At 37.9% G+C, this 18,584-nt stretch overlaps 1 protein-coding gene across 1 annotated transcript in view; it reads left to right on the forward strand.

The window, feature by feature from the left end:
• The window catches only part of rasgef1ba (RasGEF domain family, member 1Ba), a 128,701-nt gene that overhangs the window by 23,507 nt on the left and 86,610 nt on the right, over nucleotides 1-18,584 (forward strand). Inside the window, exon 3 of the mRNA XM_074670627.1 lies at nucleotides 2,182-2,235. Within this exon, the coding sequence (XP_074526728.1) occupies nucleotides 2,182-2,235 (54 nt within the window). The remainder of the gene's footprint in view (nucleotides 1-2,181; nucleotides 2,236-18,584) is intronic.

An 18,584-nucleotide genomic window follows, 5' to 3' on the forward strand; every position in this document is an offset into this window, starting at 1 on the left:
ACACGAGAGAGCGCGGGCGCTGCAGGGTCAGGTTATTTTCACCGCTGCAGGAATAAAACAGAGACTCTAACCTGCAAATTTTAAAAAAGAAATGCAACTTGTTGTTCACTTCACTGAATGAAATGAGAGGTTTGAAGATGCTGGTCACGAGAGAGCTGAGTCAGAAGTCTGTAAAACACTTTGTTTGCTCTCCATGATTCCTTCCTGCAAACACAGAGGAAATATTTGTTCTCGTCTCGTCTGCGTGCCTCCTAACGCCGGGACAAACACCGTTAATTATCTGCTGGGTTCGCTGGCAGAGCGTGTTTCTTTTAATCCACTCTGTCTCTGCTCCGTGTCGTCTCGTCCTCTTCTTTCTGCTCCGTCGGCTCTTTCTGTGTTTAGGACTCCTTCTTTAATCACCCCGTACGTGCCGCGCGCTCTCCGCCCCACATTAAACGCACATAACAGCCGTCTCTCTCGGTGACGGCACCTGTCCCGCCGCAGTAAATCCAGGTTTTTTATTAGCATCATTATTTTCCCCGTGCCGTCGCTTCGCTCTGGCTGTGGAGCGTCCAGCTCAGCAGGTTTCTGCTCCGTCGCTGCTTCCTGCCAACAGATTTATCTGTGTTTCCTTGTTGGATCAGTTGTGTGCCACAGACGTCGTTCGATAATGTGACTTTGTGGGGCTGTAGAGGTCGATGCAGAACAAGGAAAGGTCGTTTCGTGGGCTTGTCAATCGTAGAGTGATGCATGAGGAAGGTTTACACATCTCTTATGACCCTTCCTTTCTGATTGGTCAGCCCTCTGGAGGCCTGTTAGGAGCAGACCTTGGTGTTTGAGGCCCCAACTCTCCAATGTGTCATGAACCAGTCAGGAGATCTTGTTGTGCTTGCAGGTCTTGTGAAGCCCAGGTATGATGGATTTTCACTACACTTGAATATGTGCTGGTCCTCGTTCATTTGTGCAGAAACTTTGATGAAAACACTGATGTTTACAGATGGATTAAAAAAAACTCTGAGGTGAAACCCAGAAACACTGATTTCAAACAGATTCTGGTCCAACAAACCATGAAAAGCGATGCTGGAGTTAGCTCAATAATCACACTTTAAACTTCAAGAAGTTGAACTGAGATCTGAGTCTGAACACGTTGGTGTGTGAGGGGTGAGAGCAAAGGTCTTTAACCTGCGGCTCTTTGACTCCTTTGCAGTGGCACCTTGTAGCTTTAAGAATAATAAGGCAAAAGCAGTACAGTGTTGAAATTTCATTTTTTTAACATTTGCAAATTTCGTAAAAAAAAAAAAAATATTGCAATTCTTTAAATGTACTTTTTTTGCCATTCTGTAAAATTTCAAAACTTTAAAACTTTCAGCAAACTTTAAAAATTTTTGCAAACTTTTGAAATTTTGATTTATTTGCAAATTTTTTTGAAATGTCTTTTTTTTGTTCACCAGATTTTAAGATTTTCAAGTTTTTGAAATTTTTGCAAACTTTTGAAATTCCTTTTTTTTTTAAAGTATTTCTGATTTTTTTTTTAACTTTTGTGAATTTAGAATTTTTGCTAACTTTTTAAATTTCCGTTTTTTTAACTGTTTGAAATTTTTTGGAAATTCATTTTTTTGATAAGGCACATTTTTGAAATTTCTAACTTTTTGCAACTTAAAATTTTTACCAACTTATGAAATTTTATTTTTTAAACATTTTGCAATTTTTAGACATTTTTTCTAATTTATCAGATTTTTAAAATTCTATTTTTTAACAATTTTTGAACTTTTCGCAAACTTAAATTTTTTTTCAACTTTTGAAATTTTATTTTTTTTTCCAACTTTTTGCAAATTTTTGACATTTATTTATTTTTTTTAATTTAGCAGATTTTTGAAATTTCAAAATTGCTCGAAATCTTTTCAAATTTATAAAAAATAAAAACTAAGTCATTAGATGTACAATTACATAGATTCAAAAAACTTGTTTCCATAAATATTCACTAGATTTTAACCGTTAAGAGTTGTATCCACTTTATTTGCTTTAATTGTGAGGATAAGGTTGATATTATGGCTCCTGAATGACTTTAATCAAGGTGAGCTGAGGAAAAACTGCTCCTATGAGGGTAAAGGTTGTAAACCCCTGTGTTAAAGTGTCCCTGACTGAAAGAAATGATCTGTCGTCTTTCATAATAATTTGTGTTTTTCTTTCCTTCCTCAGCCATCCATTTTTGGATCGTTGACCAATGACAGAGCTCCGTTTGACGGCAGACTGGTGAGTCAGACATTTTAATTTTGTCGCTGAATGCCGACGCGCTGACGGCGTACACCGACGTAAAGTGTTTCTGAGGTGTGAGGGTGAAGTTTTGAATGCTGAACAGCGACTAACAGGATTTTTAATTAAGGGAGAATTCCTGAGGATAAAAATCCCTCAAAGCAGCAACAGATGTCTGTGTGTTCCCGAGTGTGTGTGAGTGTATGAGTGTGTGTGTGTTTCATTGTTTCCCTCAAAGCATGCTGCACTTTTCTCCCAGATTAATACATTTTAAGAATACTGTCCTCTTCTGAGCGTGGCTCGGCGTGCGGCGTGCGACAGATGGTGGAAATCTCTGCTCTTTGTGGATGATTTGCTGTTTTGAAGGAACACGCTCTCTTCGCTCTCTTCGCTCTCTTCGCTCTCTTCGCTCTCTTCGCTCTCTTCGCTCTCTCTGTTGTGAAATGCAAATGTTGATGGCAGCCGCCACAGAAAGCCAATTACCCAGAAACAAAGGACGTTGTTTAGCGGCGCGGCGTTTTCCTGGCTGCGTGGATCAGAGGAGGGGGTCTGTGGTGAAGCCGGGCCAACTGGCACATGACTTATTTAATTACTCAGCCCTGCGGCTGGATCCAATCCGGCAGATTTATGGATCCGTCCATTTATCAGAAAACAATAAAAGCTTCCTTTATGCTGGCTCTAAAGCTCTCCTGGGCCCCGGCTGATTAAACAGACCCTCTCTGCTCCGTGTGAAGGCCCCGCTGCCTTTCAGACCGGCCTCTGTGAGGGACTGCAGCAGGTGTCTGGGCCGGCCTCTGTTGATTCACAGGTACAGGATGAATGGAGTGACCATGAAAGGCTGTTTGGAGCCTTTCAGGGAGTGAAGAGACAAATCTGGGCCTGAGCTGGTCCCGGTCCAGGCTGGATTATTCATGTTTGGGGGCTTTTGCTGGACTGGGTCCAGGTTTCTCAGCTGCTGGGGGGAACAGTCTGTCACGTCTGGAGTCTGAGTGTGAGGAGGGAGGTGAACCCCAACACCTCTGGGTGGAAGAAGCTCATTTCTGACCAGATAAACCAGTGCTGTCGTCCAAAGACTCTAGCTAACAGTTAGCGATAATTAGCATCAAGCCAAGTCCTGTGTTTCTGCTCTGTGCGAACTTTTTAACGCCCAGTTGAAACCTCAAACATTGATAGTTTGAGGAGCAAAAATCTCTACCTAACCCTCCTGTTGATCGGTTTGTGGGTCTCAGCTTCATTGTAAACAGGAAGTCCATCAAAGGTTCGACAAAACGTATTCAACACAATCTGAAAAGGCGTGATATGATACAATGTTATATAAGAAACCAGGCCATATGTTGTGATACTATAGAATTTGATGCCTCATGAAACAAAACAACACGATCTACAATGTTACAACATGGTGTAATACAGAACACACAGGGCAGAATGGTACGGTACACTAGTGAGTGATACAGTACGGTACAATGCGGTATGTAACGAAAGGTTACAACACGTTAGGGTCAAATACTATATGGTAATATGCTGAATATGATACTATACCATACAGTATTGTACAGTACAGTTGAGTGAGATACAGTGAAATACAGTGTGGTACGGTACTAGGGATGGGTACCTTTCACATTTGAAATGATATGGTACAGATGCCTGGTACCTGGCAATCTGTATCGGTCCTCAACGGTACCAATTTTTAGTACGTCTTTGTGTTTATGTGGCAAACAATATCAATTTGTTTAATAAAAAAATGCATCTTTTTTCAGTTAAACATATTTATTCTTCAGTATATAACCTTGTAATGCTGCGTTCATGTCCAGCATGGAAAATCTCCTTCTCTTCCACTCCCTCACAGTCACAAGGATGTGTTTACGTACTTAAACATGGTACCTTTTGATTTTACATGAATGGATTCCCGGTACTTTTGATGGATTCGGTCGGTACTTATAAAAGTCAAGTCAAGTCAAGTCAAAGTTTTTTTATAGAGCACGTTTAAAAAACAACCTCGGTTGACCAAAGTGCTTTACAGGGGTGCAAAACAATCTCTCATACACTTAATATCAAGGTTTCAAACATTTAAATATACATAAAAAACAGAAATAAAATAAGATAAGGATAAAAACAATAGAAGTAGAGTAAAAGATAGAAAAGGGAATAAAATGTAAGGGATAAAAGATACAAAGATAAAAAGAGATAAAAAAGAGATTAATAAACAAACAAGATTACTCATTTAGTTTGGATTGAACGCCAAAGAATAGAGATGGGTTTTCAGTAAAGTGCAGCTCTAACCTGGATGGGTAGGCTGTTCCACTGTTTTGGTGCCGCCACCGCAAATGATCCCCCCGAGTGGAGAGCCTGGTCCGAGGAACTGCCAGGAGCAACTGGTTTGATGACCTAAGCGCCCTGGTAGTCTTATGAGGCTTTAAAAGTTCAGTTAAATAAGGTGGAGCCAGACCATTTAAGCACTTAAATACAATCAATAAAACTTTAAAACGAACTCTAAAATCAACAGGCAGCCAGTGCAAAGATGCAAAGACAGGTGTAATGTGGTGTAAAAGTACCTAATTCAGGACTCATACAGTACAATACACTGTAGTATGGTATGGTACAGTATGATACGGTACAATGCAAAGCAATATGAAGCTGTGATGGCTGAAATATACCAGCTGTTCTGTGACGACCCACCAGCTGCCTGTTCAGTCCGGCTCATATCAGGACCTCCAGACAGCTGGAGACACAGATCCAGGGGTTCCCCAATGATGATCCTCTCCTGGTTCATGTTGGGATCATAGACTGTGGAAAAAATGGACGTCCGCTTGCTCGGTTCGTAGTGAGGTCACCACAAAAACTGCTCCCCCTGGTGGCTGGCTGCAGTATAGGTTTAAAAATCCATCTCCCCAGTCGTTCCAGATGGGCTGTGGAAAAAATGAATACACCTGGTAGAAATGTTTGTCACGTCTGATTGTTGTGGTGATTTGAAGATATCATCTGGCTGTCTTGTTTTCAAGTCCTCTTTTTTCTGAAAAGTTTTGTTTTCATTAGTTATAAGAGGTTAAAAATGAGGTTTTATGTCACATTTCACAATGATTGACAGCTGACGTTCTTGTGTATTTTTTTCGGGGATTGTAAAATATGTTACGGCTCTGCTCATTGTGTTGTTGGAGTCTAGTTTGGACACGCTTTGTTTTATCTTGAAAGTCCAAGGGTGTTTTTTTAGGTACTTTCCATGCACTACTTCCTGTACGACTACGGCGATCTTTCCTACAGTGAATTGATGCGTCACAGCTCCGGCGTCCAGCAAAGATAGGTTGGTTGTGTACTAGCTGCGACCTGCCGGACCAGCCTCGCAGCCGGACTGCAACGGATCAGATCCGGAGTTGTAAGCTGACCATAGACTGTATAAAACATGGAAATAGCCGCCCCGATATCACCCGGCTGTTCCTGGAAGCAGCTCAGAAACTCAGACCTGCTGGTCACGTGACCTGAGCTGTGTCTCTGATTGGACAATCAAACACTCCTAATAACTTCTAGACTGTAAAGAACATCTTCTCCAGGGACAGGGAGCTGAGCAGAGGTCTTCTTCCTCCTGGTCTTGGATCTATGGAGGCTCAGGTGGAAAGGAGAGATGGAGGCTTATGCTAACGCTATGCTAACAGAGGAATAGCGCTCTCAGTGGGATGAAGGAGCAGAGAGGACAGCGGCTGTGATATCACCACAGTGGGATTAACTGGTGCATCATGGGGCTCTGTGGGATTAATCCAGTAATAACGGCAGAAATGCGTCTTAATCCTAATTGATTTTTCGCCCTCGCAGACGTTCTTCTCTGTATTGTGCTGAAGATAAATCCAACGAGCAGCCGCGGCGTCCGGCTGTCGTCATGAAGCCGTTAATGAGCTGAGGACAGGATGAATACTGTTAATATCTGTGTTTAGTAAAGAGGAAAGGAAGGAAGGAGTCATTTGTCAGGATTTCAGCCTGATCGGGATAAATCTGTGACTCTCTGTAGTTTAATAAAACGTCAACACTTTCTGTTTTAATGAAAGATGATAAACGGATAAATGGAGCAGCAGAGGCCTCATTAAACGAAGCTTTGACTGGTTTTCCTCAGCAGAAGGATCCGGATGCAGCAGAGGAAGTAAATCCTGCAACTGTTCCTTCATTCAGCTCCACACTGGCTGGATTAGTCACTTCTGTTGACCAAACAAAGATTAGATCAGAGTCTTAGAGCTCTTTCTTTTCTTATTTGTCACCATGTCCTCTGGATTTGGTCATCCATCAGAAACTCAGACCTGCAGGGATTTGCATCGTACGATGAGGATCCAGCATTCTGCAGAGTTTAATCATAAACCTCTTTCTGTTTTCAGATGTTTCATTTAAAGAAGTATACAGGATTTTGGATCCGAAATCCTGAATCGTGTTGCCAGACTTTGTTAGTTTGTCTGACAGGAAATCCCCTGATCTGGCAACCCTGCAGACGAAAGTCACGTTTGTGACTTGACCTTCATAAGTCCCACCTAATGAGTTTGATGGGTGAGAGTGACGGAAATTTAAATTAAATTATTAAATAAAATTAATTCATGATGAGCTGGGAGGGCAGTAACCATGCAATAATTCAATAGTTCAGTAATATTAAAATGAGGGATTCATTAAATAAAAATAAATAAATAAATAAATAAGTCATTAAATTTGGGATTACATAAGACAAATAAACATTTTCAATAATTAATGAAACATTCAATAAATTATAATAGTATTTTTTACCAGTTTTCTTTATTCATGAAATACTTATTTACTTATTTGATTATGAATAAATTTTTTTCCCATACTAAATTATTATTGACACAGTTTTTTATTATACTTTATTTAGTTATTTCTTTTTTTGTAATAAATTTATTTACCATGTTAAATTATTTTTGACACAGTTAATTATTTTTTTATTTAGATATTTATTTATTCTTGAAATTAATTTATTTCCCATATTAAATTGACACAGTTTTATGTATTATTTTTAATGTAATTAATTATTTATTCTTGTTATTAATTTATTTCCCATATTAAATTGACACAGTTTTATGTATTATTTTTAATGTAATTAATTATTTATTCTTGTTATTAATTTATTTCCCATATTGAATTATTATTGACAGTTTTTTTTTATTATTCATTCTTTTAATTAATTTATTTTCCATATTAAATTATTATAGACACAGTTATTTAATTTTTTATTTATTATTTATTATTTTAATTAATTTATTTCCCATAATTAAAATTATTCATGACACAACTATTCATTTACTTTTATAATCTAATTATTTATTTTTTTGATTAATGATGTATTTAAAGGGGTGGGTGATATGGCCCAAAATTTATAATACAGTATTTTTTCTTCATACTGTGGTAACGGTATTATATCACAAATTACCAACATGTAAAAAAGTGAAGTCTTTTTAAAACGTGATTCTGTCTCTTTTTTTGTGTCATAAGTGGCTCATATTCCTCAAACTACGGTTTCAGATTGATTCAGTTTGATTTGTGTTACAATGCTTTACTGCGGTATTAATGGTAATGCAAAGTGTATTTGGTGGTAGCGTATGATACCGGTGACAGTGATGAAACTGGTATACTGCCCACCCCTTTGTATTTATATATTTCATTTTGGCACTTTTAGTTCTCCATAGTAACCCGGACCCCAAACTTTTGCATGTGGTTCAGAGATGTAAACGCTCCCTCCGTGCACAGATCTGACTCTGAATCTGAGGACCTTTCAGTCAGACTTCTTCTCGCTCCATTTTTGGTCCTTTCACCCTGAGCTAATGTCACCGACCCAGAACCTCCGTTGTGTAACTCCTAACTACCCTGAGAGTGGTATGATAAGTACGCGCCACATTAATGTTGTGTATTTAACAAAAAAAAAATCCCTCCTGCTTGCATAAGTCTGATATAAGGGAGCTGGTTATATAAAGAAACCAGGAGCCAAAGTGTTCCTTCAGAGGTCTGATCCTCCTCCAACATCAGCAGCAACGCTCTGCTGGGAAGGTGGAGCGGAGCCAAAACCACAGCGCTGCACTTTTCCCGCTCCCTCCTGTGAGTGTTCGCAGCAGGATTCAGCCAAAAGAGCTCACTGAGGAATTAAAGTAATGCACCTGAGTTCCTCTGAGCTCTATCAGCAAAAAGATCCTGGTTATGAAACAGTTATCGGGTCCGATTATGGCTGATTCAAGAGTTTAGAGCTGCAGCAAACACCTGATCATGGTCCCAGAGGAGCAGTTTGGATGAGCAGATTTTCAAACCTCTACATAATCTATAGGCATCTTGAAAGGCCAGGATCTCATGCAATTGATTAATTAATTGATTGATTAATGAAGGGATGCATGATATATGGCTATCGGCTGATGTATACAAGTGGGCCGATATTTGGCTAATTTCAGAACATCATGAACGATCTTTCAAAACCTAGATAATCTTGTTTTCTCTGACTATGTAAACACCAAAACTACCTGAGAAGAGTGGACTTTCTTCTTCTATGTATCTCTTTCTGTTTATGATCCAAAAACAGACAAAACATACCTTTTTTACCACTTTCATCATGGGCACTCCATCCTTTGATCATCTCCATAATCATCTTTTCTCACGATCTCAACACTCTTTCTCTCTGAACTACCTTGATACATCATCTTAGAATGTTTTTATTTTATTTTATTTATTTTTTTTTTTTTTACCAATATTGATATTGGTACATATCTGTTATAGGCCATAACAGCAATCTTATTATTGGATATTAGCATCAGCCAAAATTTACATATTGGTAAATCCCTAATTTAAAAAGATAATATAAGCTAGAGGTTGTACAAAGATTTTTTTTTTAACTTAGCAACCGTTTGTGTCTAATGTTGGAAACATGGCAGCTTCCAACATGACTCTGCAACCCCTTTTTATGTTATTCCTTTTTTTTTATTTATTTATTATTATTATCATCATAATTGTGTTATTTATATATTTATTATTTATTAGTTATACTTTTATTAATTAATTAGTTATTTTTTTATTTCTAACTTTGTATTTTTTAATTTATTTATTTATTTATTTTTCTTTTGGATTGTCTGGCTGAATACTGATGAACCTGTTTTTGGGAGGGGGTGAATAGGACAGGAATAGGCCTTTTTTTTGTCACACAAAAAATAAATAAAAAGACTTTGATCAACAAAAAAAACCCTAATAATTTAAGCTGCAAGCAGCTTTGGACGGGTCATGGCTCTGTTGCTGGTCCCTTCATGCCCGTTTCACCTCCACTGTCAGGGTTTCATCCCTTTATAATGTGTGTTTGTGTAAAACATAGCATTTTCCCTCCTTTAGTGAGTCACATGACCAGCTGCACGGAACTTCTAATCAGTCTGTGACATCATCACCAACTGCTGCCCTCTGAGGAGTGAAATTGAGGGAAGTTCTAGAATCAACTCCTCATAGAGGCCACAATTTTCACCAACTGTCTGTAAAAATATATTTTTGTTGGAAATTTGTCAGGAATACATCCATGTCGTTTTTAAAGCTGTACCACTTTTACTTTTTTGTCCAGAGGCCAAATGCTGCAGCTTGTGTAGAGCTGGAGGCTCCTCTCCCATTCATTCTAATGGGGGGAGCTGAGAGGGCTTCTTTGGGTGTCATCAACTTCGAGGCCTCGTCATTCGAAAACTGTTTCTGAAACAACAAATTCCCATATAAGTTTTGTAAAGCAAGGTCCACTCTGTGATCTGAGCAAGTATCAAGCTGACAGCATTTATGGTGTTGGAGTAGATCATTTTTGTAGAAAGGCCAAAAATGTGGGCGAGGACCCTTAATAAATAGAAAGTTACTACAGGAACACCAGAGGGACAGAATAAATACTTTAAAAAGCATAACACTTTATAAGGTTTTAGTTTAGACCTAAAGACAAAGAGAAGCATCATTTTCATCTTTCTTCATTCCTAGAAAAGCGCTTCACATGATTGGCAATGTCAATTTTCAAGCTGCAGATTTGTCTCAGCGAGATAAAGTGATCACACTTTTGCAGAGATGCTGAAAAAATCTAAAATTCAGCTCTACTTTTTGGATCCAATGGTTAAAAAAAAAAAAGGATAGATCCAGTAAGTTTGAAGTTTTCTGTTTGGAGAAGTTTCCGCCCACATCCCACTGCCAAGCATTGTTGGAGCTGCAGGGGACAAAGTGTGGGTGTCTTCTGCAGAGAGGATAAAATCAAAATGTTCTGAAAGAGTTGGAAAAATAAAACTATTACTCAACACCAGTTATATAAACTGAAACTGCAGCTTTCCCAATGAAACACCTCCAGAAAATACAGAGTTTTAGCTTCAGTGTTTTATTTATTGGTTTTATTGGTCTGATCCAGGTCACCGTGAAACTCTTAAAGTCACCTGAACCTCTCTGACAGACAGTAAGGTCTCTATCAAACAAACATCTGATGGTCAAATCCAGAGTGAAATCTCCCCTGATGATATTTTTGTCAGCCCTTCTTGACCGAACTCAGCGTTTCGTCACGTCCCTGACATTTGGGTCGCTCTGAACGTGTAATCCCGTTAGATCCCACATGTGATGGAGCCATTTGGAGGACAGATTATTTCAGAGCCACGAGTCCTGGCATTTTAACTCGGGTGGTCCAACAGAGAATTAAACTCCTGACCTGAGCTGTGTCAGTGACAGAGCTCCACATGGCCCGGCTGAATTAATCATATTAATCATATTAACCACAGATGTTGAATGAATACGCTGAGGTGTGGTTCGGTCCCTCCACTGAGCAGCATGATGGGTATGTAAAGGACATACAACAAGACAGGGACGAACCAGATTCTGCGTATGTTACAGCAGCCTGGAGTCCGGGTGCATCTCATGGTTAGCCGTTACTGCACGGCGCCACATGTGGTCAGAGATGTGAAGTCAAACTATAGTCCAGTCCAACATTTTTACAACTGATCTTTGATTTGATTTGACTTGATTTCATTCTGTCAAAAAAATAAAAATAAAATAAAATAGTAAAAAAAAATTAAAATGATACATATAAATGAAAAAATTATTTATTTTATAATAAAAAATAAATTAAAAAAATATTTATTTTATAATAAAAAAGTAAATAAAAAGGGAGCTGAAAAAAAGAAAAGTTAGGGTTACTTCCCTCACAAATGTTATGTACAAATCACCTAGTGCAAAAAATAAAAATAAAAAATGAAAAAATCAGGTCATGTCATAATTCACTTCATTTGCCCCCCCCCCCCCCCCCCCAAAAAAAGGCAAAAATAATAATTAAAAAAAAATAATAATAATAATAATAAAAATAATAATGATAATAACATCCAGAAAACAACCCCCCCCCCCCCCCCAAAAAAAAAAAAAAAAAAAAAGACTTCCTCAATTTTCACAAAACAAAAAGTAAAATTGATATCAACTTAGCACACTAATTTTTCTAGTATTTTGATTTTATTTAATATATTTAAAGTATATTTTGATTTTGCCTTTTTGGTGTCCTTTTACAGATTTCTCCATAAGTTTTTTCCTCTTCACCCAAATATTTTGCACATTTTTCTTTTTTCCCTACTGTTTTTTTCAATGTAAGCTTTCACACCAGCTACGTTATTTCTCCCAACAAAATTGTGGCTTTTTTATTTTTTTGGACCGAGGTTGATTTTCTAAAGTTTCACTTGTGACAAATACACATCTGACCAATCATAACACTTGATGTCGACACGTCAGATACCGAAACAATCAAAGCAGCTAACTGCTTGATTATGCACCCAGCTCCTACAAGAAAAGACATAAAAACTACAAAGACAATGTTTGGAGGCGTTTGCTCCTGATGTGCATAGACAGGTGTGTCAAAATCTGCCTCAGAATTTTTCGTAATTTCAAAAGAAGAAAACTTCTCGATACTTCCCTCACAAAATGTTCTTTACAAATCACCCAGTGCAACAAAAAAGTAAGAAAGAAAAAAACTAAAAGAAAGGCAGCAGGCCAACTTGTCATATTACACTCAACTTGTTCTTTTTCCAAAAAAACAAGCCCCAAAAAAACTTAATAAAAATATCTTTCATTTCAACTTAGCATAATAGTTAGTATTTTGGTGATATTTAATATTTTTAAAGATAAACTTTGATTTTTCCTCTTTGGTGTCCTTTTCCAGATTATTTCATAAGTTTTTCCCTCTTCACGCAAATTAATGCATTTTTTTTCCTACTTTTTTTTAACATAAGCTTTCACACCAGCGAAATTAAGGCTTTTATTTTTCTGGATCAAGATCAATTTTTCCAAAGTTTCTTTTGCGATAGGTACACATCCAACAAATCAAAACGCTTGTTGTTGACATGTCACATACCGAAACAACACTTTCCTGTTGTTAATTTCTATCGCCGTTGATGTGCGAAGGCCTTCTCTCTATATCTGTCCTTTAAACTAGTTATGAATCTTGTTTTTTTGAACGTTTTAAGTCCTTTTATGGATTCTCTTTTTACAAACCAATCCTGGATGTTGCCTGGTAACAGTTTCTTACGAGGTTTGTACATGATATGTCATGTACTGTAGTCTCTAATGTCATTCGTTTTTAATATAATAATTGATATAAGAATTTTAATAAATAATGTGTTGAATTTTGAACAGTGTAAAGTGTGACCCTGTTAAGTGGAGACTTTCAGCTCACAATCACTGACACGTTCAGCTGAAGGTCCCCAGTTAGCACAGTCAGGACACTCGACAGACTCTATAGAAGTCGAGTCCAGGCTGTGGTATCGTTCCTGGAAACCGACCACGGAACATTGGGACATTTTGAAGCTGCTTACTGTTTAAATTCAGAGTTTTAAGAACGATAATTCATCTGAATAAATAGCGCTAAACGCTGCTTCTGTTCCCAAAATGGGTTCATAAATATCGAAACATTCACAGAAATTTTGCAACTAGTGCAGTCGCCCTCTGCTGGATGTCAGAGGAACTGCAGATTAGGTAAAAATCGGCCATGGCAAAGTTGACAGAGACAGCGGTCTACTATGTGACCTTTAACTTCGTGTTGGTTCAGACTCTGTGGCTGAAAACGTGTGTGTGTGTGTGTTTGTGTGTTTCCATCGTGACATTATCTCACACACTTCATCCTTGGGCTGTGAGGGCTTCAACGCTGAGTCCTCTTTCTGTTTCTGACCATCTGTCATCAATTAAACCAAGAACGACCACCAGCGGGTTGCACAACCACATTCTGCTGTGTGTGTGTGTGTGAGTGTGTGTGTGAGTGTGTGTAAGCGATCTCTCATAGCCTTGGTGTTAAACTGGACAGCATCACACACACATTCTGTTAGATGTTACATAACTGGTCATGGTAGCTTGCCTTTCTCTTCCCACACACACACACACACACACACACACACACACACACACACACGCTGACCACAGAGTGGGTTTAGCTCTCAGGGAGCAGAGGGAGGATCAGATTGGTGTTTGGGTTCTGGTCTTGTGATTATGAATCACGGCCTGAACTTTGGCTTCAGGCTGAGTTTGTGCTTTTTTAAGTGTGTGTGTGTGTGTGTGTGTGTGTGTTCTCATTTCATACCTAGAAGTCCGTATCATGCTGTGTTATCCTCCTGGAAGAGTTTGTCCCACATTTGAGAAACAACATGTTCTCACCGATCTGCTCCAACTTTAAATCCTGAGCTCCCAAACCTCAATTTAGGTTTTGTTTTTTACATTTTTGGTTTTAATATCATCTAGAAAAATACAAAAAACTTCAAAAAGGACTTTAATTTTATTAGTCCCAGCTTTCAATCCCACTTTAGTTCTCTAATAAATAACAATAATAGATACATGTCAGAAATCCTCCTCCTGGCGACAACAAACTCAGCTTCCTGTTTCTTTTCATCCTCTGACCTGACGCCTGCTTTCTTCTGACGGACAGCTGAAGGTGGACGTTTGGATCTTGACATCCTGACATCAGTTCCTTCCTGATCTGAAAACAGAAACCGTGTTTCCCTCTGACTCACGACCTTTAGTCTCATACAAACCCCAAAATGTGCTGACTGCAGACGGAGAAACCAACAAAGGTGCAAACGTTTAACGTTCACTCATTTCCTGAAAAAAGTCAGAACTCAGCGTATGGTGTTGTTTTATTTCTAGAGAAAACATCTGAAAAGATTTCACACAGAGTTCAAGATGTTTCGGGACATGTGTGAATATAACCAAAACCGAGAGTTCTCGTCAGTGTGCAACAAATTATTAAAGTAAAAATGACGCCTGAGTTGCGCGTAAAAGAAAATCTGTCGCTGCAGTTGGAAAAATGTATTTTTGAAGTTTATTGAATTAGCAGATTTATTGATACATAAATTGATTTATTAATTATCTATTTGCTTCTCATATCTTTCAACATCAGCATACCCTGCTTTTGGCCAAAGAAAATGTTCTCCATTTGGGGGCGATGTGGAGGAAATATGTCAGGATGTTTTTAGGGCAGGATAAGGATTTTATCAGGATGGTTTTTCATTTTCAGACTATTTTTGACTCAGCAAAAGATAAGCAGGAAGGGAGGAAGAAATGAAAAGGGATAGGAGGAAGAAAAAAGGAAGAAATGAAAGAAACTAAGGTAAAGAAAGGAAGGAAGGGAGGAAAGATTGTGCCAACTATCAAACCAACTAATGAAAGAACCAACAAACGAACAAACTAACAAATGAACAAACAAACAAACCAACGAACCAACAAAAAAACCAATGAACAAACCAACGAACAGAGCATCAAACCAACCAACGAACGATCCAACGAATCAACCAACGAATGAACCAATGAACGAACCAACAAACGGAAGAACTATTGAAAGAACCAATGAACAAACAAACCAATGAACCAACCAACAAACAAACAAACCAATGAACCAACCAACAAACAAACCTACGAATGAACCAACCAACAAACTGACAAACGAACCAATGAACCAACGAACCAACAAAAGGAAGAACTAAGGAAAGAACCAATGTTTAAACAAACCAACGCAAACCAACAAATGAACCAACGAACAAACTGACAAACGAACTAACCAACGAATCAACCAACCAACAAATTAACCAACGAACCAACCAAAAAATGAACCAACCAACCAACGAACCAACCAACGAACAAACGTACCAACAAATGAAGAAATGAAAGAAAATAAAGAAAAAAACGAAGGAAGGGAGGAAGGAAGGAAGAAAGGAAGGAAGGAAGGAAGTAGAGGAAGGGGAAAGGAGGGGAAAGGAAGGAAGTTAAGTAAGGTTAGGAAGAATTGAAAAAGGACAAGAGGAAGATGTGAAAAAGGACAGAAATGAAAGAAATGAAGGAAAAAGGAAGGAAGGGGGAAAGAAGGAAGGAGAGGAAATTAAGGAAGTCAGGATGGAAGGAAGGGAGAAAGAATGAAGGGGAGTAAAGTAAAGAAATCAAAGAGGGTCAGGAAGAAATGAAAAAGGGCAGGAGAAAGAAAAAATGAAGGGGAAAGGAATTAAGGAAGGAAGGGAGAAAGGAGGAAAGAAGGAAGGAAGAAAGGATGTTGAGAAGAAGAAAACTGTTAGGAGGAAGAGTTCTCTTTCATATTCAGACTAATTTTACCCTAAACAACACTTGTCGACCCAAATATTCCTGATTTCTTCTTTCTTATGCTCCACTTTTTGTCTTTTCTGCCTCATTTCATCACTTTTATCTGATCTTTTTTCCTGTTTTTTATTTTAAGAACTCTGACATTTCCAAGTCCTGATAAATCTGTTCATTCAAAGCCGTCAGCTGTGAGAGTTGTTGAGTTTCTGCTGATTGTTCAGAGCTTTAGCTTCATACAGGTAGACTCTGAACAGTCCAGGTGTGGTTTGATGAGACCGTACAGACAGACTCTGGTTTAGTTTGACAGGAAACCTGAAGCTGAAGTTCCCTCTTCAGGTTAGTGGTCACGAAGCTTAGCGTGCTGCAGGATTAACCACTTTACTGAAAAACACACCTCACACACTCCTCCTCTGCTGCGTGACAGAGTCCCAAAGACCGCCCCCCTAACGTCCAGCCCCCTGTCCCCTGTGATCCAGGAGGAAATGAAATTGGCTCAGTGACTCTGTGACCTGTGCGAGGAGGGGACGGCACGCGGACCTGCAGCCAGCACTTTAAGCTGATTAACCTCAATAACGGAGTTATCTTATTAAAGCTGCACCTCAGAGCCCGGCTCTGTGGATACGAGTGAAAACGGGCAGTTCATTAATAAACGTGGGCTCAGGAGGTTACGTAACGACAGCTCAGGCCCAATTCTTGACATATCTGAGAGCATTTACCCGTTACAGCACAGAGTCGTTATCCAATCTTTGCTTTGATGAGAGTTGAACTTTGATGGTTCATGTTGGGCTGTAAAACTTCAGACCTGCTGACTCCTGGTCTGACTCCTCTCAGTCTGTCCGTTTGTTGTTGTAGTCAAGATAAAACCATCGGGTTTTGACACGCTTTGTTTTATTTTGAAAGGCGGTCTAAGAGGAAGCTGGAGCTGACAGAGTCCATATATGCACAGAGAAAACCATGCACCTGTCTGACCACTGCACCACTGTGCATCCCCTGAGCTTCTTCAGTCTGAATCAAAACTTTGCAGCAGGAAGGGGTCGCTTCTATGAAAGACCCAAACTGCTAAAATAAGAAAAATAATAAAAGGTGAAAATCAAAACAAATATTAACTATATTAAATATTTACAAATTTTAAAATTATGTAAATTAATAAAAGTAAAATGAAAACAATAATAATGTAAAAATAGAATTAAATATCAATAAATGAGTAAATGAAAGCGCTCTGCTCTCATATTGTTTTATGTTGCAGACAGTGTCAGCATGAAACACAGCAAATAATAATAATATTCCAATGTGTCTTGGATTAAGCTATTTGCCCATTGGTTGCTCCACAAAGTGAGTGCAAAAATTGACAAAGAATGTTGATTACAACTTTCATTGATGTTTAAATTTAATTTTATTTCCACATTTTTTATTTATTTATTTTAACTTTAATCTATTTTTTTGTTTTTACTTGTATTTATCTTTGTATTCATTTTTTCTCTAATCTATTTATTTTTGTATTAAATTTTACTTTTATCTATGTTTTGTATTTTTTTTTAAATGTATCTATCTATTTTTGTATTTATTTTTACTTGTATCTTTTTATTTTTGTTTTTATTTTTGTTTTTATAAATTTATTTTTGTATTAATTTTTACTTTTTGAATTATTTTTTTTATTTTTACTTTTATCAACTTATTCATTATTTTACTTTGATCTTTTTTTTTACTTTAATTGGTTTTTTTTTTTTGTTTGTTTTTACTTAGATTTATCTTTTTAATAATTTTATTTTATATATTAATTTTTGTATTTATTTTACTTTTATCTATTTATTAATTTTTTTTTTTACTTTTATTTATTTATTTCTGTATTTATTTTTACATTTTATAAATACTTTTTATTTTTTTGTTTCAAGCTTCAAGGTCTGATACTGCAAAACTGGTGGCGATGGTTCCTGTGAAGGAGCTCTGTTAATGCTGTCAGTAATTGGCCCTTTTTGTTGTGAGTTGTCTGCAGGAAGTAACCAAAGGGAGGTGATGTTACTTTCAAATCTAGTGGGAGAGTGAAATCAGGATGTTTAAGAGAAAGTCTAGACTCTTATTGTTTAACAAAATCCAGAGTTGTGGACAAAGCTGCTGCACCAGCACTCAATTTGTAAACGTACAGCCTCTTTTCTCACGCACCAATCCACTGCACTGTCTATAGAGTTTTTGCAGACAATCCTGAGACAGTTTTAGTCTTGTTCTCTGTAGCCTTTTTTTTAAAAATAAACCAAATATGAGTTCATAAATAAAGTACATAAAGATCTTTAAATTCTCTTGCACATCAGGATACAGAGCCTCTTCCTGCAGCCTGCCTCAGTCAGACCATCTCCATCTCTCCCAGTTTGAACCATCGTCCTTCAGGATCAGACGCAGCACAGCCTGCAGCCTGATGAGAGCAGGAGAAGAAACCAGCTCCTCTTATCGTGTCCCAGCACAAAGCCTCAGAAAAACCTCCACGTGCTCTAAATTTATGCATTAAACATGCTCCGGGCTGCACTCTGCATCCACGCAGGCTGTTAAACAAATGGGATTTCACATCAAATAATGAGCCGTTTGTCTTAGTTTGCCGCTAAGAAGACACAAATCATAATGTGAGCTCAAAGGAGGAGATTTGCTCTCTTAATATGAAGGAGGCGGAGGGCCGGGCTCATGGTTTATTCATGGCTAATCCTGGCCTGTGGCACAGAAAGACGCTTGGTTCAGTTTGGTGAGATTACATTTGTTAAGTCATTTGTTAAATTGTAAAACAGGATAAGGTTGTGTAA

Source organism: Halichoeres trimaculatus, unplaced genomic scaffold, assembly GCF_033239565.1.
Source record: "Halichoeres trimaculatus isolate MK-OKI-2021-1 unplaced genomic scaffold, fHalTri1.1 fHalTri1_scaffold_5, whole genome shotgun sequence".
Classification (NCBI taxonomy): domain Eukaryota; kingdom Metazoa; phylum Chordata; class Actinopteri; order Labriformes; family Labridae; genus Halichoeres; species Halichoeres trimaculatus.